Source organism: Solenopsis invicta, chromosome 16 (genome assembly GCF_016802725.1).
Source record: "Solenopsis invicta isolate M01_SB chromosome 16, UNIL_Sinv_3.0, whole genome shotgun sequence".
Lineage (NCBI taxonomy): Eukaryota > Metazoa > Arthropoda > Insecta > Hymenoptera > Formicidae > Solenopsis > Solenopsis invicta.
The window spans coordinates 11628894-11656396 of record NC_052679.1 but is presented as its reverse complement, the minus strand read 5'-3'; the positions used below and the strand labels follow the sequence as shown (position 1 = coordinate 11656396).

At 35.8% G+C, this 27503-nt stretch overlaps 1 protein-coding gene across 10 annotated transcripts in view; it reads left to right on the top strand.

Annotated features, from left to right (window-relative positions):
• Positions 1 to 27503, top strand: part of LOC105198174 (protein phosphatase 1L) — a 269334-nt gene that overhangs the window by 231613 nt on the left and 10218 nt on the right. For all 10 annotated transcript variants that reach the window (XM_039459005.1, XM_039459012.1, XM_039459004.1 and 7 more), the window contains one exon: positions 11932 to 12062. In XM_039459005.1, the coding sequence (XP_039314939.1) occupies positions 11932 to 12062 (131 nt within the window). The remainder of the gene's footprint in view (positions 1 to 11931; positions 12063 to 27503) is intronic.

Below are 27503 nucleotides of genomic sequence, written 5' to 3'. Positions count from 1 at the left end.
ATCAATAAGTAATCGTAAGTAAATCTCTGCAATCAAAAACCGCGGACCTCGGTAAATGCACAAAAATGCTGAAAAACTGTTGTAATATTTTAGAAGAATACCAAAAAACTGGTTTCAAAAAAGCACTTTCAACAACAAGTGACCTGGCGAATGAACTACAAGTCGAGGCTGTTTTTAAGCCAATAAAAAGAGTACAACGCGTAAAACGCCAGGCTGATGAAATGGCCACGGACGAACCTATAATCGAATCCCCAGAGAAAAAATTTGAAATTGAATTCTTCAATAAATTGTTGGACACCTCTTTAATGTCAATGACAGAAAGGTTCAAACAGTTACATGATTATTCAGAAACATGGTCTTTTTGTAGAATATAAAAAAGATACCTGAAAAAAATGAACTTCTGAAATTCTGTGCTGATAGATGGTTATTTATTGTGTGATGAACTCATAAGCCTTAAAAATTTTCTTCCAGTTAACGATAATATTACTCCCATTTATGTTTTAAACTTTATTAAACAGCGCAATATTTACGAACTGTATCCAAATGTATGGATTGCGTTTCGCATTTTGGTAACTATACCTGTAACGGTAGCTAGTAGAGAACGCAGTTTTTTGAAATTCAAGTTAATAAAGACATATCTACAATCAACGATTTCACAAACAAGACTTACTAACTTAGCTACTCTTTTAATTGAAAATGCAATTGCCGCAAACTTGAATTTCGCCGATTTGATTCGAGTGTTTGCCGATAAAAAGGCCCGAAAAATGAAATTTTATTAGACTTCCCTAATCTTCCAAAAATTCTAGTTTAAACTCTGTCCTCTAGTAGACCAGAAAAAAATACAAAAAATACAAAAAAATACAATAAATAAAAATAAAAAAAAATGTAAAAATATAAACAAACATAAACAAAAAAGAAGCTACAAAACTTTCTACGTCCATGTCGTTAGCTCTGGGTTAAGCTAAAGGAAAGTTCTCTGAATTTTCATATGCGTTCATTCGTTTATATCCGTTTAGATTAGTAAAGCTGCTATGTAGTCTAAAATTTTTACAATCTAACTACAGATTCCGCTGAGATTCGTAATTAGTGATATCGAAAACCCCCAAAAGGTAAAAGTACTTTATTAGCAAAATTTCAAGTCTTTGAATGGGCGCCACGATAGTCTTGCCCAGGGCGCCAATAATGCTAAAATCGGCACTGATTACGGTGTTATAAGACATTATTTTTTGTGTACAAAATAATATGTAATTAATATAAGTTAAACATTTATTTACTGGTCTACGTAATTCGACTAGAATATTTGTTTTCTTTAACATTTTACAGACAAGGAGACTTGGATTACAAAAAATTATTATTCACACATTCCATACCTTTACTATCTAACGCTAGCTCATCAACTAACAACAAAAGTACTAACATAAAACTAATTTAAAAATTAGTTAGAAATTTCACTTTTCATACTGTATTTATACAATTCAATTAATGTGTTAATTAAATTCGATTAGTGTAGAAATATGCATAATCATTGGGCGCGTGCACTTTGGATCATTTATATCTTGAAATTTAATTCTTACGTCTCGGCAGTATTGACCTTGATTTTTATAAATTCAAGAGTTACGTAAATTTTTTTTTCGATGTGTGCGTTTTTATGACATTTATGCAACTGTCCTCGAAATATTTTTGTTATCTATTATGCAAGAAAAACATGCATTCAATTAGAACATTTTTCTCTATCCCTTATACGAGGGCGGTCCGATAAGTACTTAGCCTCACCGCCTGATGGTGCCTCGCAAGAGAGATTTACTATCGTGTAGTACATTCTCGTAGACGGCTACTGTCAAAATTTCAGCCGAATCGGACTCGAAGTTTTGTTTTGATCGCGTGTGGAAGCGGGCGTGTCCGCGAATTTTAGAAAAATGGAAAAAAAGCAATATCGATCGGTGATTCAATTCTTGTTTTTAGAAGGGAAATCGCGCAGCGAAATCAAAGAGCACTTGGATGATGTGTACGGTGACTCTTCTCCTTCGATGGCGACCGTCAAAAATTGGTTTAACGAGTTTCAACGTGGTCGCACGTTGGTTTTTGATGAGCCACGCCCAGGTGCCCCGAAAATGGCTACCACGGAGGATAACGTGACAAAAATCCACGATCTCGTATTGGCAGATCGCCGATTGAAGGTGCGCGAGATAGCTGAAACAGTAGATATCTCAAAAGACCGCGTGGGTCATATCCTGCATGAAATTTTGGGCATGAGAAAGCTGTCGGTGCGATGGGTGTCGCGTTTGCTCACTCCGGACAACAAGCGCAACCGTGACCACTTCAGAGCAGTGTTTGACGCTGTTTAAGCGCAATCCGAAGAAGTTTCTGCGTTGTTTCGTGATTGTCGACGAAACATGGATCCACTGATACTCATCAGAGACCAAGGAACAGTCGAAACAGTGGACTTCACCCGAACGTGCTCCGAAGAAGGCGAAGACTGTCCTATCGGCCGGAAAGGTGATGGCCACCGTTTTCTGGGATTCACAAGGTATGATCTACATCGACTACCTGGAGAAGGGCAAAACGGTCACAGGGCTCTACTATGCCAAATTATTGGGCCGATTCGACGCCGAATTGCAGAAAAAACGGCCCCATTTGGCGAAGAAAATAGTGCTCTTCCACCATGACAACGCACCGGCTCACACCTCCGCCGTCGCCACAGCCAAATTGGTCGAATTGCACTACGAACTGCTGCTCCATCCACCGTATTTTCCAGATTTGGCCTCGTGCGACTTTTCTTGTTTCCAAACTTGAAAAAGTCACTCGCCGGGCAGAAATTTGAGTCGAATGAGAAGGTCATTGCCACCACGGAGGTCTACTTTGCAGACCTCGAGAAAGCTAAAAGGAGACTATGTTGAGAAATAAATCGCCACTTTTCCAAAATTTTCGTTTTTCTTTTGTAGGCTAAGTACTTATCGGACTGCCCTTGTAGTTTCGACGATATACGCTTCGAAATAAAAAAACTGATTTTCTTCAAAAGGGTGTTTCACCCTTAAAAGTGCATTAGGGCACGTATAAAAAAATACGTGTCTCTTATTTATTTTTATTTGTACAACGTATTAAAGACACGTCGAAATCGGAAGAAGTCACTTCCGTAGCGCACGAACGCGTGGACGGGACCTATGTGAACCTGGCACCCGACTTTAAGAAAAAAATTTTTTTAAATATGCATTTAATTAAGCTTGGATTGTACCCGTTTATACCACTTTTCTTTTTGTTTGTATCTCAAGGGATTGAAAAATATAGAGAGTTCAAAAAATGTTAGCACCCCACATTATGATATTTGAAATCCGTAAGCGGGGACTGCTTCAGAATTATTTGTACCCGACTGTACCACTGCGCGTTTCGTTTGTAGGTACCCTTATTTTGAAATTGCGGTACAATCACCCCCTTAGGGATACAAAAAACGCGCAGTAGTTCAATCGGGTACAAACGATTTTGAAACAGCTTCCTCTTGCGGATTTCAAATATCATAATGTGGGGTGCTAACATTTTTTGAACCCTCTATATTTTTCAACCCCTTGAAGTACAAACAAAAAAAAAAGTGGTACAAACGGGTACAATCCAAGCTTAATTAAATGCATATTTAAAAAAATTTTTTCTTAAAGTCGGGTGCCAGGTTCACATAGGTGCGGACGGGTGCGCATACCATACGTATTGAGAGGTTTTTAATTATTTTTGGAAAATGAGAATGTCGCATTGTAACTTTATTATATACCGTTGAATTTGTAATAAAATAAGCTTTGTTTTGCTTATAAAAAAAATAAAAATTTTGAAAAAATAGGTAGGTCATGGGAAAAAATATAAACAATAAATTAAAAAATATATTTTTTTTTCGCTGTTATACAGTACTCTTTGACCCATTCAACTTTTATTTAGAACATTTTTTTCTATCTTTTACAGTTTCAACGATATACGCTTCAAAAGAAAAAAACCGATTTTCTTCAAAGGGGTGTTTCACCCCCTAAAAGTGCAAATGGGCACATATAAAAAAATACGTGTCCCTTATTTTTATCTGTACTACAACATATTAAAAGCTCGTTTTAATCTGAGGCAAACACTTTCCTTGTAAGGGTATTATCTTTGTATTTTCATTGAAAAATCTTTTAGTTTTAATCCAAGTGGTTGTATTTAATTTCAATAAGTTTTAATAGAATATATAACATTTAATTTAAAAGAATTAAAGAGAAAACAATACAAAATGAGAAAATTTTTTTGAAATAAATAATATTTAAAGTACAAAAACATGGCGCTGCTAGATAGGAAAAGCAGAAAAGGCATAAGAAAGAATGCAATAAATGTAAAGTTGTAAACACTTGTAAAGTTTGCGTTATAAAAGCAATTTGCAAAATAAGCTTTAGTTTTTTTAACATTTAAATAACATCATAAGTTAAATTTAAAATACCACCACTTGGATTTTATTTAAAAAATAAAAATTATTAAAAATTATTTATTTTAATAAAATTTTCTCATTTCTGTTAAAATATAAATTATTTAGGTTAAATTAGATTACAAAATTTTAATATATTATTTGTTTTCAATTAAGTACAACTGGGAAGATTTTCAATGACAATAGAGAGATAGTAGCAATTAGGTTTTGAATAGAAATTATTTCATTTTTCTCATTGCTTTTCCTATCTAGCAGCGCCATATTTTTGTACATTAAAAATTTTTTATTATAATAAAATTTTCTTATTTTGTACTGTTTTCTCTTTAATTTTTTTAAATTAAATGTTATATATTTTATTGGAACTTATTAAAATTAAATACAACTACTTGGGAAACTGAAAGATTTTTCAATGGAAATACAAAGATAGTTTACTTTGATTTTTTTTCTTTTTGAACAAACGCATATCATTTTTATTAGATTACATAATTTTACAAGACATTTATTTTGAGTAAATACTAGGGTAAGTGCACCAGTTAATGAACGATTAAGCGCACGGTCAGTTTTGGGAAAGGTTTTCTTTGTACTGAATGGTTATGGACTGACAAAATCAATTCTATTCGACATATTATATCCTAAATATTTGGATTAGATCGTTAAAACGTATTATTCGAACAGAAATATACATAAAAAACCTTATTGAAAGTGAAAATAGCAGTTCCCCCAGTAATTGAACACTCGGACCCAATCAATGAACAACCTCTACACTAATAATTGAACAGACCAATCCAGTGAATGAACAGCAAAATCTAGTGAATGAACACTATCAAATAAAGTAGTTTTGGGTATGTATCATTTATTTTGCAAGATTTTATACATAAAGTAGGTATCTGCAGTCTTAACAGTAATAATTATCAAATATTTTTCAATAAAGTAATATGACAAAAGTAATATAACAAATAATTAGGAACTTTAATTATCGATAATTTTGTACTTTTATTCTTGCACAGCAGTGATAGGTAGGTGTGTAGGTAATGGATTAATGTCATTACTACTTTCATTATTCAGTGTTTTTCTGTTTTTTTACAGCAGTTCTTACAGCTCCCTTTCTCTTAACCTCGCTTTTTACGGATAATTTAGTATTCTCTTCTTCGATTACTATTGAAGATTGCATGTCAGAATTATTCTTGACCCGCCGTCTCCGAGCTACCGGCAATGCTGCATTTATCCCGTCAGTATTATTGTTTTTGTCTTTGGCCTTCTTCACGACTGCATTCTTTCTTTTCATACAGGAGTTATTCTTTTCTTGTGGTTCCTTCTTAATTTTGTTTTTAGACTTTTCCTCTTCCTTCTGTTTTTTTTTTCTCTTCTCTTAATGTAACTTTTTTTGCAGCTATCTCTTGCTTTTCCAGTAGTTCGTTTCGTTTTTTTTCTGTCATCTCTTTCCATTTTTTTGATGTAATCGCAAAGCGTACCTGCTCAGTCATACTTTTTGTTGTTTTTTCTTTACTGATTTGTCGCCAACTTTGGGCCAATGGAGGTGTTTATTCCAAATTTTATCAGTAGAATCATCGGTTCTTGTGTGGAACGCTTAGCGACTAACCACGTTGCTCAAAATTGTTGGCTTGTTCTTAGACGTTTGATCTTCTGGAACACTAAGTGGTACATCAGTCTCTTTAATTTCTGAATTTTTGGACTCGGGCTCGTCTACTGTAGTTTCTTTCATTTCAGCTGCATTAATCTTGTGGGACGTTTGATCTGTTGGAACACTTGTTACATCAGCCTCTTTGCATATAGGATTTGTGGACTCGGGCTGCTCTACTGGCGTCTCCTTTATCCCAACTACGTCAATCTTGTGGGACGTTTCATCTGCTGGAACACTATGTACATCAGTCTCTTTACTTTCGGCATTTTCGGACTCTAGTACAGTACTCTCGATTGTGTAAGTAGATGTCATAAGAGCTTGAACGGTTGGATATTCCACGAGATTTGATCCATCCGATTTGCAATTCGTTTGCAATATCGGTCAGAGAAAAATCAACGTCAAATCCTATAAACTCGATAGGTATTTCATTCAATGCACCAAGTCCGTCCAAAGAATGCGGAGCCCTAATTTCTTGTATTTGATTCGTTGCATTATTGACATTGAAATCAAATTCCTGGTTTGATGGAATTTCCGCGTTGGGAAGATCCGAACCGTTTGATCTTTCCATGCATAGTTTCCACTTTAAATAGGGAATCGTCGCAGTCGTCGCATCCGTGGTATGTTTGTATGAGTGTATCTATTGCATCTGGTCTTAGAATGTGCTCTATAACTCTCTTCGTTATCGCGTATTCGTCGGAAGTCGGAACGTCCTTCAATGTTTTATTTTGTATGACTTTGTGTCGTTCTGAAATGCACTTTACGTAATCAATCGCATCAGGGTTGAATGGAAAGAGCCCGCATGCTCTAAAGCCATTCGTAATTGTTTCTTTCTTGGCTGATTTTTCGAATGCCGTTTTAAACAAGGTAACAAAGTTTGCCTTCGTTATAGTTTTGCCTGATTCTTGAGATCTAACGATTCTTTTCCAGCAAACTTTCAACGGTCTGAATATTGATACGTCGCACGGTTGCATGATATGAGTGGAATTCGGTGGTAGACAGTACATAATAATTCTTTTCTCAATGCAGAATGTGCACAATTCGAAACTCAAATGTGATTTGTGTCCGTCAAGGAAAAGAATAACCGGAAACTTTATGTACTTTTCCACTAACCACGGATAAAATACGTTTGCCACGTATTCGTAAAAAGTGCTTGACACCATCCACCCAGAATCAGAACGACCGATAGCCCATCCGTCAGGAAATGAGTCAGCAATGTGGCTAGGGATCCTCTTGTAAGGGTAGACCACCATCGAAGGTGGCACTTTTCCAGCGGCAGAATATGTGCACAATACCATGATCGATTCTTTCTTAGGACCACTTGCGATTTCATAAAGATTTTTGAATCCTTTTGGACCGAGAACAATGCCCGTCTTTGGACACGTGTGCATTTCAATCTCATCGCATTTAAATATGCGATTGCCATCTTCCACGTCAGCGGCACCCTCTTCTTCCATGAATTTGATGACTTCAGCGAACCAAGCTCGTATTTTTTCTTCCGTTACAGCCGCTCTTGCCCGAGAAATAACCTCAGTGTTTCTTTTGACTATTTCTGGTTTCTGTTTGAAACAGAGACAGCCACTTCTTCCCAGGCCTGCCATCGACGAATGGATTCGCTCGACCATCTTCCTTCAAAATACTTCGTACAGCATCTTTCACCATTTCAGGATGCATTGGAAAGCCTACTTTTGCTCTATCAATAATCCACTTTTCCAATTTTGATTCTTCTTCTGCTGATAGTATGGTTTGCGGGCCCATTCTTCGAATTCCTGGTATCTTGTCCTGTATTTTATTATGAAGAGTTCCTTTTGGTACTCCATATTTGGTTGATGCTCTAGATAATGTTAATGATTTGTTTTGTATCTCAAGTAAAGCGTTCTGTAAATCCTCTTCGCTGTAATTAAATCTTCGATACCTTGATTTAGCCACTCCTGATATTTCCGATATCTTAAAAATTACGGGGAATTATACGTAATATATATGAATCCACTTGATCTCTTTTCTAAAAATTAGGTATAATTTCTGTTATGCATGTATCAAAATTATACCAATAAAGATATCAGTGTTCTTTATGCCTTAATCTTATACAGTATGCAAAAAAAATGATGATCAGGTATTTACTAGATATTTCCTGTACCCCGCAACGAAAATAATTCAATTCTGATAGGTATTAGTATTATCAAAAAACATTTTAATTCAAATAACATCTCACAGCATTACTAGGTAAATCGAATTTCATGTCGTTCATTTACTGGAATTACGGATTCCAATGAATAAACGCCGTGATTTTTATGTCATTCATTTACTGGATTTACATATTCCAATGAATGAACAATGCCGTTCATTCACTGGAAAAAATCGCAGTTGTCAGAACCAGTAAGTAAACATTGAGTTTAAGAGTATTTTGAGGTAAAAATACTCATAAAAATTGTGCAAAACGAAGGTTTAGGCATCTTGATTAAAGAAAATAATATCATGACTTGTTCGACATTTCTTAAGTAAATAATATTTTCTATAAGTGAAGAGGGAAAGCGACCATATTTACTATTTTTATCAATTTCACGCGATGGGCCGCACACTCTCGTCGAAAACAATTTATAATATTCCCTGATAGCCATGCATGTTTTGCAAAATCAGGCAACTTAATGCTGAGCATGAATTTTTGACTAGTTGCTGTGTATCTGAAAACGTAACGCATAGTCCTACATATTCAACAACATGAGAGCAGATTTGAGACATTTTATGTCAGCAGATTCAAAGCAAACAAAGAGCAACTGTTGCTTATTCTATTGCCAACAAAATGACTTCTATTCGTGGAAAACATTTTGCTTTATCAATTATTTTCAACAACATAAGAGCAACGTGACGACAATAAAAAAAGATAATGATTCTGTGCTTTTATCGTGTATTTGTTAAAAACATTAAATATATTAATTATTGTCTTGTAGCCAAATAAAATGTCGAAAATGATTTGTATGTGTGTGTGCGCGCGTGTGCGTATGTGTTTGCGCGAGCGTGTGTAATGTAATAAATAAACAGAAGTAAATTAATTATTTACTTGGCTATCAGATCGGATTGAAATGGATTTAACAAGTGAGTGCTGGCGTCACCGCTAGGCGGCCACGCCGCGGGAGATTTTCTCGTGAGTCGAGTGCGGCCACAGGCGTTATATGTAGGTGCCACTGCGGCGGACACTCTAGCTCATACTTCCGTAAGCTTTTAGGACTTGCTTATTGTAAGCTCGAGACGAATACTCGCTCTCATTCTTTTCAAACGTAACGTTTGTGTGGAACATTAGTCCACATAAAATTTCATGTTTATATATGTAAATAACAATTTGTATTGTTATTTAATCTTGTACATAAATTAAATACTTAATTTAAATTTAATTCTTTTTAACGAAAAGAATACAAGAAATACTTTTTTGTAAACTAAACATTTATTACGTTTACATTAACGTATTCTGTTTTAATAAATCTATCTGGATTCCGATCTTATTTTCAATCGGTCTTAATACCGTATTTTTGGTATAGAAATCTCGATCGATTTGGATTACTTTTTTTTAATCGGTTTTATCGCACATTTTTGGCAGGGTGGTGACAAGCAGAAAGAAGAATTAACTTATTTATTTTTAATATATTTGAAAAAAAGTACAAAACATATATTTAACCGTTTTCGGCGTGTTGTTGAATTTTTGCTGTAATTTATGACTCAGCACATGTTGTTGGCAACTTGCTCTTATGTTGCTCTTTATGTATAGCGATAAGCCGTTGACAGCAAATACGCAGCATATTGGCAGCAAAACGTGCTGAATTCATTTGATGTCAAACCAAAGGCAAATGAGACACACACCTTGTTCTAAATTTGCTGAAAGCTAATGCCCTTTATTTTCGGCAACATTACAGCAACAACACAGACAGGTGGCTATTAGAGAATTTATTACAATATTTACCTTTATGAACTGAATCGTTAATATCTTTTGGTACCAAAAAATTATAAGTTTTATTATCATCTTGTATTTCTAACACAAAGACATATAAAAAAGCAAGATGAGTGAATTCGTGAATCTCAAGAATATCACAAAGTTCAATGGTACGACTGTTACTTTTGATTTACTTCGAAGATTCGAAGCTTCGAAGTTAACTTTGATCTTTTGAAGGCGTTTTCGAAGCTTTGAAGTTTTGAAAAATACGTTTGCGCAAATTAAAAAATTAGTAAAATTACAATATATTGTAGCATGTTTTAAAAAATTGCTTTATATAACATGTTTTCTAAAAATATATATATTTCAGCTTGTTTTCAATCGCACCGTAACATTGAAAGAAGATTCAGGAATGGTGAAAAAATATTTTTCAAGAAATACAATAAACGCAAAAATATTTTTTTATTGAAACTATATTTAATGAAAATACATGGCTTTATTCTAATAGAAATTTATTTTAAAAAGTAAAAGCATTTATCAAAATATTTTCAGAAACAAGACAGTTCCATTGTGGCAAAACAATGTTACCCACAGTTGAGAACTCGTGTTCACGATAGTGAATAGTCGTCAACAACAATATCTCATTTTGCGGGGTACAAACGTATTTTTCGAAACTTCAAAGCCTCGAAGTTAACTTTGAACTTCGAAGTTTTGAAGCTTTGAAATTTGAAGTACCTTCAAATCTTCGAAGTTAACTTTGAATTTCGAAAATTTTAATACCAAAGTTTCGAATCTTCGAAGCTTCGAATATCGAAGCCTTCGAAGCAAATCACCCTAGTTTGTACCGTTCACATCAAAATTTTGACAACTGTTCAGATTAATAAGAAACTTGTCGTTAGTACATCATGAATGATGCATCACATGTCACATGAAAATACGGCTATGCGAGCAACACTGTGTTAAAAAGATGTATTGGATAACATTCGCTTGGCGACGATGACGTCTCTCAAATGTAAAACTATGAGATTTGGACTCTGCGTCACGATATCTCCGCACGTAAAACACGGAGAAAAAAATAAAAACATTTTTATCAATTTTTTCCAAGCTATCGATTGAGACTACTCAAAACTTGATCGGTTCAGTCGTTTCTGAGATCTGAGAATTCGCTTAGAAGTCACTTGTTTGCGTAAAAGAGGGTCGGTCTGCGACTTTTCTACACAGGTGCAAGTCGCGACTGCGCTTTTTGATTTATTACTTAGGATTTATTACTTAGGATGTGATAAAAATTTGACGTATTGCATAATCGGTAGAAAAAAAAAGTGGTGGTAAACAACTGGCCTAAAAATAATTTTTAAAAAATTGGTTTAGTTAAAAAAAATACAGTATTTTGTTTAAAAAATATATATAAGTATGTGTAATTATATTCTAAAATATGTATACTTCGAAAAAGCTTAGAAGTGCTTTTGACAATAAAAATGCTTTATAACAATCGTTAGCTATTGTGAATTGACGTATTAGTGCCATTAAAAAACGGCGGTCTATTGAATAATTTCATAAACAGTTATTAGAATTCGTTACCTAATAACGAAAATAATGAGAATAGCCATAATGTCTACAGTAGCCATAATACTCTATTCTCCTTTACTAAAAAAATTTAAACAATATTGTTTAATGCCACAAAATATTAAATAAGAAAATATTAAAGAAGAAATAAATATTAAACTTAAATTGCAAGGATATTTAATTACATTGATTATAAATAAATAACCCTTGTATATAAATTATATAAAATATACAAAAAAATATTAATTTCTGAAAATCTAAAAAGATTTAAAATAAAATAAAACGGTAATTTATTTTAGGTATTTACAGTATATTTATTTTATGGTTTATACTTGATTTCATTTATATTCTCTTTTGTGTATTATTGTTTAATAACAGGTACAACTGCCTTAATCGCTCTTTTGGAAGATAACAAACTGATCGTGGCAAACGTCGGAGACTCCAGAGGAGTAATGTGTGACGAAAAGGGCAATGCCATTCCCTTGTCTTTTGACCACAAACCTCAACAAGTATTTACCGCTTTTCATATTTATTTATTAAGAGTGTAATTTAGTTTTGATGGTTTTGCAAGAGATAGCACTAATGTCAGTGTTGTCGCAGACATTCCGGCTATTGCTTCTTAATGCTTAAATTTACATCCTTACTTGAGACAGTAAGCGCACGTTACTGAACGATAAACTCTTGAATGTATACTTCGACAGGAGAAATTAATTTCCTATCGACAAAATTATCCAAGGCTTTATTAGTCTTTATCAGTTCAAATGAGTGAGTCACGAAAATACAGTCTTAATTAAGATAATTATTTGCTATCTAAAACAAAATATACGATAGTTATGCAGAGAAGTATCATTTGCTGCGACACTGCCACGGGTAAAGATGCCATTACGGATTTGGCAAACCGTTGGTGACTCGACTGCTTTCCATTTTTGATGACTGATGACGGCTAGAATTTTTTATATTTAATTTTTATTGATTTGTTGAAGATGACTACAAAACGAGTCAAAACGTTAATTCATTTGTACGGTAATTCAAATATGAATAAATAATTTGTATAATATTAATACGATTGCGCACTTTTACCCGCGCTGACTCTTATTAGGCTAATTTCCAATTATTAACTTTTAATTTACTTGAAAAAAAATCTTAAAATTGTGTAACTTAATTCAATCTAAATGTATATTTCCAAAAAAATGTATGAAATCTTTAAATTGCTCCAATTATAAAGAGACTATTGCTTTTTGAAATAACTGTTGCATTACTTTTAACAAATAAAATTCAAGCGGTAGTATCTTTATTTCTTTAATAAAACCTAAGTAGTTATACTTTAAATTTTTTTTAATAAAATTTAAATGATACTATCTGTGTATTTCCATTGAAAAATCTTTCTGTTCTAATCTACTATAATAGATGTATTTAATTTAAAAACGTTGTAATGGAATATATAACATTTAATCTCAAAAAAATAAAAAGAAAACAGAAATTAAAAAATTTTTTGTACAATAAAACATTTTTAAACTACAAAACTTGGTACTACTAGATATCTAAATATAATTTAAATATAATGTTGTAAAATATAATATTATAAAATATAGTAATTTAAAAAATTATAATGACTTACAATGTTATTTAAATACTAAAGAAACTTAATCTTTAACTTATTTCACGTAATTGCTTTCATAAAACATATCTCACAAGTGTTACATTTATTGCATTTTTTTCTATGAATTTTTTCCATTGCTTTTCTTATCTAGCTTGGGTTTTATTAAAGAAATAAAAATACTATTACTTGAATCTTATTTGTCAAAAATAGTACAACAGTTATTTCAAAGAGCATTATATTGTCTTTATAATTGGCGCAATTTAAAAATTTCATACATTTCTTGGAAAAATAAATGTAAATTTTTTTATATTACACAATTTTAAGATATTATTTATTTTTTAGTAAATTAAAAGTAGTATAGCAGTTATTTTAAACAGCAATATATTCTCTTTATAATTGATGCAATTTAAAGGTTTTATAAATTTTTTTGGAAAAATACATTTAGTTTGGATTAAATTACACAATTTTAAGATATTGTTACGCCCGATATTGCGAAGTTTGGATGGTTGTCATCTGTTGATGGGTGACGATATTTATGTGGTTGTTTTCCTTGACTTTTAAAAAGTGTCACGTTAATTACAAAAACGTTTTTTTAAAGGTTGCCTATTTATTTCTTGTGTGTACGAGTGTAAACTGAGAACACGAGTGTGCTAGAGCAAATTGACGTAATAATATTATTTATTTCTAAGTAAATACCACTTAGATTAAAATAAGATTTTTTAATGAAAAATTGGGTTTTGTGTAGAAATTTAGAAATATAGTTCCATATGCATTGAAGCAGGAAAAGTTTTCAATGAGGATACCAAGATTGTACTACTTGGAATTTGTAAAAAAAAATAAAGATTTGAGAGGTACACACACACACACACACACACACATACTTGGCGTCTTTTTTACCTTTTTTTTAAAGGTAATTTTGTATTGATATCACGTGTTTTGTAGTGTTAAGCAATTACATTTTGTTGGAAAAATTCATTTTGGTTAGATTAAATTACACAATTTTAAGATATTATTTATTTTTTAGTAAATACCACTTGAGTTAATTTTAATTGATCACTGGGATACATCAATCTGTCAAAAGACAGCGAGAACTGACAATAATAATAATAGAACTGAGGGGGCGGTCCTCACGGCTGAAGATCTGCCTGTGACACGCAGACTACAGTCCCTTGTGCCTTCCTCTAGTCGCCCGCCGCCTACAGAAATCCTGATTCTCTCCAAAAAAGGTCTCTCATCGGCAGCCCGCTTATCAGCTATGGCTCGGGTAAAGCAGCTTTAGTCTCAGCCCAGCATAGGCCGGGCAGTCACAGAGAATGTGGAGATTTGTCTTTTCCTCTTTCTCGCATACCCTACATTCGGCTGTGTCAGATCGGCCCAACTTGTGCTTGTCGTAATTAAAGACTCCATGGCCAGTCAGTATCTCCACTTCCAGCCTGGCATCCCTTTTATTCAAAGACCTAATGTCTCTGACCAGGTCCGCGCTAGCTGTTTCTCCCAGCAGAGCCCCAACCTGCTGACATTTGGTCCTCATTTTGTTCTTCCTAAACTCAAGGTGCTTACCCTGTAGCCAGGCCTGGATCCCCCTCCTGCCTAGACAGAAAGGGATCCCCAGCACAGGTCCCGGCTCAAATACTTCCGTTTTTGATGCGACCTTGGCGAACCGATCGGCTTCCTCGTTGCCATCGATCCCCGAATGACGAGGGACCCAGTGACTTCTTTATCCTTCGCCAACCTCTCCAGTGTATCTGTGCAGTCCCAAATTAGCCATGAGATACAGATCGGAGCCTTAAGCGCTTTTATAGCAGCCCAACTATCCGAACATATTCTAATGCGCCTTTATGTTCCTCTTCCCTCCAGGGTCAGTTGAGGACGCCTTAAAATTGCCATGATCCTCGCTTGAAATACCGTAGCATATTCATCAAGAGGCAGACTCTCCGCCACTTCCTCCCAACGGCAAATGATACCCGCAGCTCGTGCTCGTTTTGGAGCCATGTAAACCAGATATCTTTGTCCCGAGCCCGATCCAGTGCCTCGAGTCCTTCCCATCGAGCTTTGTGATATGCACTTTGAAACGTCTATCTAAGGCCCGAATTGCTGGCATCCTGTCCTGTCTCATCCTGAAGATCAAATCAATCAGAAGGTCACCGGAAAGTCTAGTATGCCCAGTCCCTTCCTTCCACTTTAAATCACAAGCTAGTCGATGTGCAGCGGCACCCGCCGCCCCAACTGTCACTTGATGAAGCAGTTCAATCCCGAACAAAATGCCCATGGCTGCTACCGGTGTGGTGCGCATTGCACTCAGAGCCCTTCTTAAGATTAAAGCCCCTTCAGCGCCACCGTTTTTTTGCGCCCCCTAAGCTACATAACTGCTGAATAAGTAAACCTGGATTGAAGTATTGCCGTGTAGATCCAGTAAACCATCTTCAGTTTTTATACCTGGCCAAAGATCCTCTTGCACGTCCAGAAGTAAAAGCACAGGTTCTTACAGCAATTGTTGAGGTGTTCTCTCCAAGACAGTTTCTTATCCAGGATCACTTCTAAATATTTTACTGGCTCAGCCGGAACTAATCTCGTTCCCTCAAAAGTGAGCCCTTCCATAATGCTTTTTGTATTTGTCTACGAAGACAACAAGCCCTGTTTTTAGCGGATTCACTGTCAAACTGGTCCTTCTGCACCAACGTTCTACCGTTCCCAGTGCACTCTGCATGAGCTCCAGAAGCGGCCCAAGAAAGGGTCCTCGTACCAGCAGAGCTATGTCATCAGTGTAGCCCCATCACAAGGCCCTCTTGCTCAGCCGTTCAAGTAGCTCATTAACCACCGGGCATCAAAATAGTGGAAAGAGCACCTCGCCGAAAGCAATTCTTCTCCAGGCATCCGCTAACTTTTGCTATTCGCAACGAAGTAATGACCCATTGCCCAAGCATGCCCCGGATCCACTTGACGAGTATCTCCAGCACATTCTTGCACAAGGCTTCCTCACACACCACTTTATGCGGGGTGTTGTTGAAAGCACACTCTTTATCTAAAAAGGTGCCTACCGTATAATCGCTCCTTTCCAACTGCTCCTCAATAAACGACACATCGCATGAAGAGCAGTCTCCGTAGAGTAGCCATGCGGTATGCATGTTGCGCGTGATGCAAGGGATGCCGTTGAAAAACAACATTTCTTACATATTAATATTTTTATTCTGTTTTTTCTGAATATATAAGTCTCTAATTGTAAGTCAGTCCCCTTTGTCTCTTGACAGATTGAGGTAACATATCCCAGTTATCACATAAGAATTAATCAAATAAATGAGGAAAATTATTATAATACCCATCAATGAGTACGTTTTTTTTTAATTAATATTTATGCTGCGATTGGTTGTTTTTAATCCAAACATGTTTAGATATATTTTTCCATGTAATGAGTTTTCACTTCCTACGAAGCTTATCATAACAAACTTTACACCTGAATAACTCATGACATAAAATAATGCTCCATATGCCAATAGATAACTTAAAATTTATTTTTAGCGTTCTTATCAAAAACCAAATTCTTGATAATAAACCTGTTCTTCTTTCCTTGTTTTATTTTTCGAGTGAGAACGCATGTTATTTTCACAGACATGAGTCATTCTGAACATTGTTGTAATTCTAACATTCTTTATACTTACCTATGTGAAAACTTTTGTAGATTACTAAATTTCTTGAGTATACACGGTCGAATTCGTTAGGACATGTTCCCTCTCTCTCTCTCTCTCTCTCTCTCTCTCTCTCTCTCTGCGTGTTTATCTTTCAGTAATGCATTTTTAATGTGCTAGTTTTGAATTGAAAAGAATATTTTTCACATGTACAGAATTATTAAAAACAACACGTCAAATACTTAAATATTATTTTTAAATCTAACAGAATTTTAGTGTAACGCTGGTGGTTTTTCGTGCGGTCGGTGGGAGTCAGGATACGGTTGCGGATAAGCTCGCTGGATTGGTCGGGTTCGGTAGAATAATCGCACTCGGTATTTAGTTGACAAAAATACTAAATCTTTATTTAGTTGGGATATTTACATGTAGTCTCATAGCTTATTGAGTCTAACGCCTCGTGACAAGTGGACTTAGCTTAAGCGGGGACGCGATTGGCTCGCGGTAGTTGCGTCGATCAATCGCCGCTGAGCTGTCCGAATCGCTAGCTTTGGCAACGGTACAAGTACGGCGCCGCGCGAAATAATGGAAACGCCAAGCGAGAGCCGAGATTGAATTACAAGAATCAAATTGTGATGTCCGTGATAATACGGGTGAACCGGTAAAGCGACAAATAATAATTCTAACTCACAAAAGAACCATGATAAGAACTGAATGACAGACAAAGCTACAATGATCTTACTTAACTAATCGCGTGGTTTTAAACGGACACGGTGTCCGGGGTGATCGGGGAGTCGCGGAACGCGGGATCGGAGCGACGGCGGCGATTCTGCGCCTCGCCCGAGCCGCCTCGTGCAAAGTGAGGCGAAGATCTCGTCCGAGCGCGAATGCCCTGACGAGACTTTAAGTTACGAGAGAATCTTCCCTGAGGAAGAGGACGGAGGTGATTGGCCAGGGATACCTAGCCTGCGGACTCGACGAGGATGCTCGTCGCGGACGGTGATTCGCCGAGGATACTCGGCTACGGAGCACGGCGAGAATGCTCGCCGTGATTGGCTGCGGAGCGGTATTCGGTATTGCAGGATGAGCCGAGGATCCTCAGCTAGCCGGGACGACGAGGATTCTCGTCGAGGGGAGTCTGGATGAGGCGAGTATTCTCGTCCTCTTGGGAGTCGGAGCTACGGTCGAGGATTCTCGACCTGTCGGGTTCGGCGGACCGGGAAGATCTAACTCGGCGTTCCCATTGCCGGCTTATATATCCGAACGCACGGTTGGGCGGACCAATCCGCGCGTTCGGTCGGCTGGCCCGGAGTAGGAACGTTGCCGAACGCCACGGGCGGCGCGCGTGCTGCCGCGTGATCGCGACGGCAGGTTAGCTCGGTGCGCGCACGTGGCGTTCTGCCGGTGTATTGCTCGGGTGGACGGAGCGGAGTGGCAGTGCGCGCGAGGTGGAGGGGCGTTTTGTTACATCAGTGTCAGTGAGTGAGTTGGTAAATAAATAAGAAAAGAATGAGAATGGGAGAGAGGTTTTGAGTAAGCGGGAAAGAATGATAGAGGGAAGGGAGAGCAGTGTTCGAGCTGTCAGGTGATCACTGCAATCGTCTCACGTAATCGCCCGTATCGGACGGTGAGTTGCGCCGGTTCTGCATCTTCGCTATACGCGCCAGTGATTGGATAACTATTCCTTTTTATACCTTAAAAATTAAGAATAAAATAGGAAAAGCTCTAAAGAAATATATTAAACTATAAATAAATGCTGTAAGAGCCAACGATATGTTTGTATGAGAATTAATATAATGGACAATTGTTATTATATTACAAACGTTCCGAGCCTCTGGTTTGGATTCTTCAGTGTAAACTTATTCCACATATGATAATCAGGCTTGTGTAGCACAAAAATTAACAGCCGAAAACGATGCAGTAGAATTGGTCCTCGTTGTTGTATTACAAGTTTTTTGAATGGTCATACCAAAACAATTGTAACGCTATTTTCGGTGCGAGAATTCGAGATAGGTAGCTCGGATGTGTTCGCCGGATGCCAGGAAATGATAAACTCGTAGTTTTTATATAAATGCAAGATATATATATATACATATACCGGGTGTCCCAGACCACCCGTCCCACCCGATTTTTTCGTAAACGCGACATTTTAAAGAAAAATGTTTCAGACAAAAGTTGTAGGGTTTTAAAAGATCTATTTACTGATTTTATCAGTTTGACCTTGGATGGCGTCGCCAAGGTCAGATCAAAATAACATTAACTTTTTTAAATAGGACACCTCATTTTTGGTTCCAGAATCTAATAGCTGCTGTCAAGACCTTTCCAAAACACTATAAGAAAGTTTATTTTTGTTGAGTACTTTCCGAGTTGTGAGGCTTGAAAGTTACGGTGTACTGTTACCTTCAAGCGTCATAACTCGGAAAGTCCTTAACCAAAATAAACTTATTTATAGTGTTTTGGAAAGCTCTCGAAATCGACTACAAGAAAATGCAATGAAAAATATAAGCAGAGGACACCGACTTCGCCCATGGTATCACGTCGAATAATGCTTTCTCTCTCGACCCAGTGTCGAGCGAGGAGGATGCACTATCGTAAAGCCCCCCACCACTTTCCGCCCGCACCCCGATCGTCGCCGCGCAGCCTAGACACACGTACGAGCGCGGCTCCGCGTGTGTGCGGCAGCCGAGCGCTAGCGTCGAGAGACACCATTTCTGCCGGTGCGTGTACCTATAGTCCTACGCGTAGAGTTTTGAAGATACCTAATTACCGAGATCTCTAACATTCGGTACAGCTCTATGATGCCGTTTATTCTTGATTTATTAATATTAATCTTCATTTAATGTTGATTATTGTAGCAATAAAGTAATTTTCACGAAAAAGCACCCTTACATACCACTCCTAAAAGTCATTGCTTAGAATTCATAATATTACGCAACTCGTCACCAATTCACGTTTTCTAATAAGCAACCCGGTCGTAAGCGTAATTTGTAGTTATGCCTTACCCGAACGAAGAAGCTGCGTTAATGATGTCAGTTTTGGGTAGAGCTGGAAGTTTTCGAGCAGCTGAAATAATGTGGCGAAATGAATATCCCGATCATACACCACATTCGCGCAAAGTTTTCAGTCGCTTACAACGTCGAATAATTGTAAAAGATATTGTTCAGCCGGATCATAATAAGGGAAGGCAAATTCATCGATCAATTCGTTCAGTAAGAGCACCTGATGTAATTGCATCTGCCTTTGTAACCCCGAATGATTCTTTAAAGCGACGAGCAAGAGATAGTGGAATAAGTCGAAGCACGATCAGTCGAATTTTTCGTGAAAATTCATTCCATCCATATCGAATGTCACTTCACCAGGCCATGACATTGAACGATCATAGACAAAGACTGATATTCTGTAATTGGATTACTCAACAATTACCTAATTTCCATAGAAGTATTTTATTTTCTGATGAGTGCACCTTTAAAAGTGACGGCGAAATAAACACACATAATTTTCGTTATTGGGCACAAGAGAATCCACATTGGTATCGAGAAATGGATCATCAACGTATCTGGAAAGTCAATGTTTGGTGCGGAATTGTTGATACGCATATCGTGGGACCATTTTTCTTTCAAGAGAATTTAAACCGTTTTTTATACGCCGATTTACTCGAAAACGAACTTCCACGTTTACTTGAAGATATTCCACTCCAATTACGTCTAAATATGTGGTTTCAACAGGATGGATGTCCCGCCCACACGTCTGTCATTGCTCGTCATCAACTGAACCGCATATTTCGCGGCCGATGGATAGGTAAACATGGTCCACATAATTGGCCACCATAATTGGATCACCGGACCTTACAATTTTAGATTATTATTTGTGGGGACGAATAAAAGACCTTGTATACCGCGAACGACCTACGACTGCAGAAGATATGAAAAACAGAATTCGACAAGTCATTCAGTCTCTAGATACTGACGAAATTCGTCGGGCGACGGATGATTTCCAAAGTAGGGTAACAGCCTGTATAAATGCACGTGGTGGACATTTTGAACATCGAGACTGAACAACATGCGTATGCACAAAGGTGACGGCAAGGGGAACCACCTTATGAAAGCACCCCGACAAAGGTGACGGCGAGGGGAACCACCTTAAAAAAGCACCCCGATAAGGTGTAAGTACGATCTTGTTACCTACACGTGGTACACCTTAGGTAACGCTAATACCTACAGGCGGCACCGATTATTTCGTTTTTACATTTTAAAAATGTTACTTTGACTTATACCTTTATGCCCAAGATCGATCTCAAGGTCGAATTCAAGATCATCATCAGGTTGATCCCTCGAAATCATGCAAATTTTGTCTGAGCCATTTTTTTGTACAAGCACATCCCTACGTTTTAAAAGGGTGGGACGGGTGGTCTGAAACAGGTATATTTTTCATTGCATTTTCTTGTAGTCGATTTCGAGAGCTTTCCAAAACACTATAAATAAGTTTATTTTGGTTAAGGACTTTCCGAGTTATGACGCTTGAAGGTAACAGTACACCGTAACTTTCAAGCCTCACAACTCGGAAAGTACTCAACAAAAATAAACTTTCTTATAGTGTTTTGGAAAGGTCTTGACAGCAGCTATTAGATTCTGGAACCAAAAATGAGGTGTCCTATTTAAAAAAGTTAATGTTATTTTGATCTGACCTTGGCGACGCCATCCAAGGTCAAACTGATAAAATCAGTAAATAGATCTTTTAAAACCCTACAACTTTTGTCTGAAACATTTTTCTTTAAAATGTCGCGTTTACGAAAAAATCGGGTGGGACGGGTGGTCTGGGACACCCGGTATATAGTGACATCGAGCACCAAATTCGCAATTAATTTATTATAATACTACGATGTCTAAGGAACATTTTGATATAAGATTTTTGCGAGCACCAAATTTTCTGACGATCTGGAGATATCTGTATATCTGGACATATATACATATATATATATATATATATATATATATATATATATATATATATATATATAATTTGGTGCTCGCAAAAATCTTATATCAAAATGTTCCTTAGACATCGTAGTATTATAATAAATTAATTGCGAATTTGGTGCTCGATGTCACTTGCTCAAAAATAAATTGTTTATGCTCGGCGTGTACCCTCCGCACGTGAAAAATTCATTTACAACATGCAACAGGTACTAAATTCGAAATTGATTTATTTCTAAAGTAGGATGTCTAACAACATTTTGATATATAAGATTTTTACAAGCACCAAAGTCTCTGAGAGTAAAGTCTGGAGAGTAAAGTTAGTGCGCGGCGCGTGCTCTCCGCGCATAAACAATTTATTTTTCAGCAAGTGACATCGAGCACCAAAGTCGCAATTAATTTATTATAATACTACGATGTCTAAGGAACATTTTGATATAAGATTTTTGCGAGCACCAAATTTTCTGACGATCTGGAGAGTAAAGTTAGTACGCGGCGCGTGCTCTCCACGCATAAACAATTTATTTTTTAGCAGTTGGCATCGAGCACTAAAGTCGCAATTAATTTATTATAATACTACGATGTCTAAGGAACATTTTGATATAAGATTTTTATGAGCACCAAATTTTCTGACGATCTGAAGAGTAAAATTAGAGCGTGGCACGTGCTCTCCGCGCATAAACAATTTATTTTTCAGCAAGTGACATCGAGCACCAAAGTCGCAATTAATTTATTATAATACTACGATGTCTAAGGAACATTTTGATATAAGATTTTTGCGAGCACCAAATTTTCTGACGATCTGGAGAGTAAGGTTAGTGCGCGGCGCGTGCTCTCCGCGCATAAACAATTTATTTTTCAGCAATTTGCAGTGAGCACTTAATTTAAAATTGATATATTTTGATACTTCGATGTCTAAATAACATTTTAGTATATAATTTTTACAAGCGTCAAATTCGACGATCAGAGGACTGATTTTTTGCACTATCGGACAGGAATTAATAATTATTATTTTATTAATAACTTTGAATCCTGTTGTATTATGATTATTTTCGTTTTCCACGTTATTTTACTACCGAAAACATACAAATTTAGTGGTCTGTAAGTATTGTTCTCCAAGATCGCAATGCTGCGCTGGGTTTATAGTGATGTTTTTTTAAACAATTATTAATTTTTAATTTTTTTTTAGGGGTTTCTTTGAGCACTAAATTAGCACTAAATTCTAGTGTACTTGTTTTGTGTTTGTGACCACTGTATATATTTTTTTTATTATGGGGGGGTCCAGCTTGCCATTAAGCTGCACTCCCCATTTTTTTTTTTTAATTACTGCTAAACGGTTTGAGCACCAAAATTCGGACTAGAGTACTAAATTAGCACCTAAAAAGCACTAAATTTTTGACCTAGTGTGAACTCGATTTTCGCTGGTGGGGGGTCCAGCTTAATAGAGGTGAACTCTTCGAAAAAGACCTCACTTATATGTGCGGAAAATCGGCTTTTTCGGGAGTTATTAATTTTTGTTAATTAACTAATATCGGAATCGCCCGGAACTCTTCGGAACGCGCTTTAAAAAAAAAAATAAATAAACTATGTTAAACGCTGGAACTCTTTCTAGAACTCATATAGAACTATAGATCTTTTAAAATCCTACAAGAATTCGGTCTGGAAAATGTCGTAGGACAAACTGAGGTGCTGCGTGAACCTGGCACCTCACTTTGTCCTATGCGTTTTTTTCGCTTTAAAGGCCAGAACTATTTGTTTTATCTATCAGGAACTGTAGAACTATTGAAAATAAACTCAGAACTGTCAATGTTTAGTGATTTTCCACCAAATGATGTGCCAGCTTCACACACACAGATCCCGAGGCTCCCAAAGCCCCGACCCGAGTTTCCCGCCGTCTCAATCTCTTCCTTGCTCACTTACCGGATAGCCCCCGACTCTCCTCCCGAAACTCTCTTTAGCATCTTCTACTCCCGCGTTCCCTTCGATCTTCCTGCATCAAATCCCCCTCCTTCTTCAGCGTGCTCCACATCCAGTGTGGAGTTCCTGGAAAAAGTAGAGCTCCCTCCTCGCCGCCCGCGGTATTACTATTTCAATGGGCTTCAAAGCTCCATTGAGAAAATAATACAATTTCCTCTAAAAACCATACCTGTCCGATTTTTGCCTACATTTTCACCTGGACCTAAATACTCTGCATTCAATAATTATAGCCCTGAATCCCCATGACGGGATTCCCATCTTCCTCTCCAACGACTCCTACCAGTATTATGTCCCCATAGATTTTTTTTATAATTTCTTCCCTCAGTCTACAGTATCTATTACCGAAATTGATTAATTCCATCTCCTTCTGTAAAACAATAACGCGTACAGTTTAAGTTTCCTAAATTAATTACTTTGTTAATTTTGAATAACTTTATAAGTCAGTTCACTAACTCTTAATGTAAACAACACATACAATTGCGAATATACTAACTTCTTTTAATTATAAGTAATGTACACTAATTTTAATTTTTTGAGTAGACATAATTAATTGCATTATTCTGTAATTCTCAATAATAATAATGTTATAATTTTTTTAGTTAACTTCTTAATGTTTCCTATCAATATTAAGCAATCTACTTTACCTTTTAATTTACTAAATTGTGTTATAGTCTAAGTATACCCAACTGATTATGTACTCCAGTTTAACTTCCTTAATTAATAATGATCACCAAACCACTTGTATTTTTTTTTATATAACGGAAAACGGTGTATTATGTTTTAATTTGTTTAAATAACTTGGTATAACAATAATGTATTCAAACTTCAATTGTCAAAATAAATGTTAATTTTTATTTTAAAAGGGTAACTTTAATGTTTGGTAAATAATTCTTTTGATTAACCCATCTTGATTAACCCTTCCTTCTAAAGAAAAAAAGATTGCACTCGGTCCAATTCCGAGTTATAGAGATTGAATTCTCTGACTCTAATTAGGACCAACAATCGCACGATTCTGAAAGGGCGTTAAAGCGTGTCATTATACGTTGACGCATACTTTCGAAATCATCAAAGTGCGTTCGGCTCGTGCCGTACATCCTACTAGTGTGGTCACGAGAATAAAAGAGTTTTTGTTGCATCCTTCCCTGCCTTCCTCAAGTCCCAGGCATCTTTTTGAAAAATAGCCTTCCTTCCCTTAAAGCTGAATGTAACAATAATAATGCTGATTTAATTGAGATCGAGGGGAATTTGTCTTTCAACTTATCTGATAATACTTTTTCTGAAAACACAGATATTAAAGACGTTTATAAACAGAAAGCTGTTGAGTATTGGAAGTCGGGGAAAAAACTAAAACTAAAGACAGTGCAATCTAAATTTAAACGTATGACTTCAAATTGTCAGTTACATTATTCGGCGGGAGAAACAAATCTCAAACAGAGGAAATCAAATCGAGAAACTAAAGGAAATTTCAGAATTTGTGTTTGAGAGATTCAATGAAGCTGTCGAAAAATCTGTTATAGTCTATGATTTAGATTTTCGTAGATGGGCTTTACAAGCACGAGATAAGATTTCATTCCCACCATGTTTATTTAATGCTTCTATGAAATGAGTTCATAAGTTTAAACAAAAGCATCGAATTGTGTCTCGAAAAATAAATAAATTTATAACCAAAAAGTCCATAAAGAATAAAGAAAAATTAGAACAAGAGGCCAAAATATTTGCAGAAAAAATAAAAAGAGATGTTTCTTTAGTTGGAGAAGAGAATGTTTTGAACTCTAATCAGTCGGGTTTTAATTTAGAGATGCACACAGGACGCACTCTAGCTTTTAAAGGACAAGAAACTGTTGAAGCGTTAACACAATCAATAAACTCTATAACTCACAGTTATACTATACAGCCTTTAATTTCTGCAAAAGGTGTTTTTTTTTCACCTCTACTAATAGTTTTACAAGAAAAAGATGGTAACTTTGGGCCTACAGTCAAGAAAAGTTTATTTGAACCTGAAAATGTCTATGTGCTAGCTTTAAAATCAGGAAAGCTGACATCTAATCTTGTGAAAAAATGGTTTTAAGAAGATTTTCTTTCAGTATCTAACAAAAAAATTGTTTTATTATTGGATTCTTGGAGTGGTCAAAGTGAAAAGCTTTCCAAACTGTTTTAAAAGTAGTCGAGTAGATTTTTAAAATTAGAAACCATTTTGGCAGGAACAACAGCCCTTGTAGAAAAATAATATTAAGCACTACTAGTGCGCAGTAGTATTTTGAAGTACTACGGCAGTACTGCACCACTACACTACTGCACTGAACACTATTTCTTACGAAAAAATTCACGGGCTAGAAATTGTAATCCATGTGATTATTCCGCACGAAAATACTACATTCGATGGACCACATGCGTATGGTTATTGTAATACGAATATTACGGAGACCAACTTATTACAATAATAGGGTCAACTACTACATTATACTACAATAAGCTCTTGTTATTAACCTCACCATATTGGAATTTAGGATGCAGTGCTGATACAAGTCTAATTTCGCATTCTCACTCAGTGACCACATAATTTTAAATAGTTTTTTGTAGTATTTAGTTTTACGAATGTTCAATATATAAGAGCAGCAAATCTTCATCAAAGGTCAGTAAATTATTTATCATACTAACAGGTATAAGTTAGATTTTCCCGTGTATCTAATAAAAGTATTGTTAAAATTACATAAATCAAATTTTGAATATTACTATATTTGTTTTATAAATATTAGTCGTATCTTAATCGTTTCTATTAGTCCGCGTATGATTTAAACATTTATAGAGATGTTATGTATCATACTTCCTTCCCTGCTGAAAATGTTCTATTAAAATTATTAGAAAGCTCTGTTCGGTCTAATAAGATTGAATGTGTTTTTGAACTTGCATTTTTTAGTAAAACATAATATCTTTTAAATGAGTTGTATAGTACAATGATTGAGCTCTATAGCATTTAATTGAATTATGTTTTTCAATTTTCCAATTGAATTGTGAATATAAATTTTTCAGTAAAACATAATACAACTAATACAATACAGTACAACCGATTTGAAAATAATTATGTTTTCGACGTTGTCTTGTTAGCTGGGTTGATTAGTTCCTATATCATTGTGATAACAAATCTTATGTAAACTTGCATAATGAATAATAAGATATTTGCTAGGATTATATTAAAATGTGGTATAAAGTCTTATTATTTCACATGTGAATGTATTGTTAAATAAAATGTGTTCGAGTGATAAGAATCGCAATTATTTATACATAACTTTTTTCAAATATGTATAAAAAACAACTTATGACAAAACAAAATAATAAGAGCTACAGAAAATCTTTACACTACTTATTGTTAGCACTATTGAAAACTACTGCACTCCTCTGCACTACAGTAGCAATAGTGTAGTAGTGTTGTAGTGCAGCAGTGTAGTGATGCAGTAGTGCCTCAAAGTACTACTGCGCACTAGTAGTGCTCAGTAGTATTTTTCTACAAAGGAGGTATGATTCAACCCTTTTACGTTTTCTTTTTTAGACCCTGAAAAAATTTCATTAAGCATTTTTCTGATATAGTTGTTCTATACAACTATGAAATCAACTTACATCTTTGCAATAATATCATCAAGCTTCAATCACTAATTCACAACCAGTTTTCTTCCCCTTACATTTTTCAAATCTACTGAAATATGTCTGGTACAAAAATGGTTATTTACCAGAAAAATTACCAGCATTTAAAAGTCCAGTGGATTTTTGTTTAAAAGATTGTGC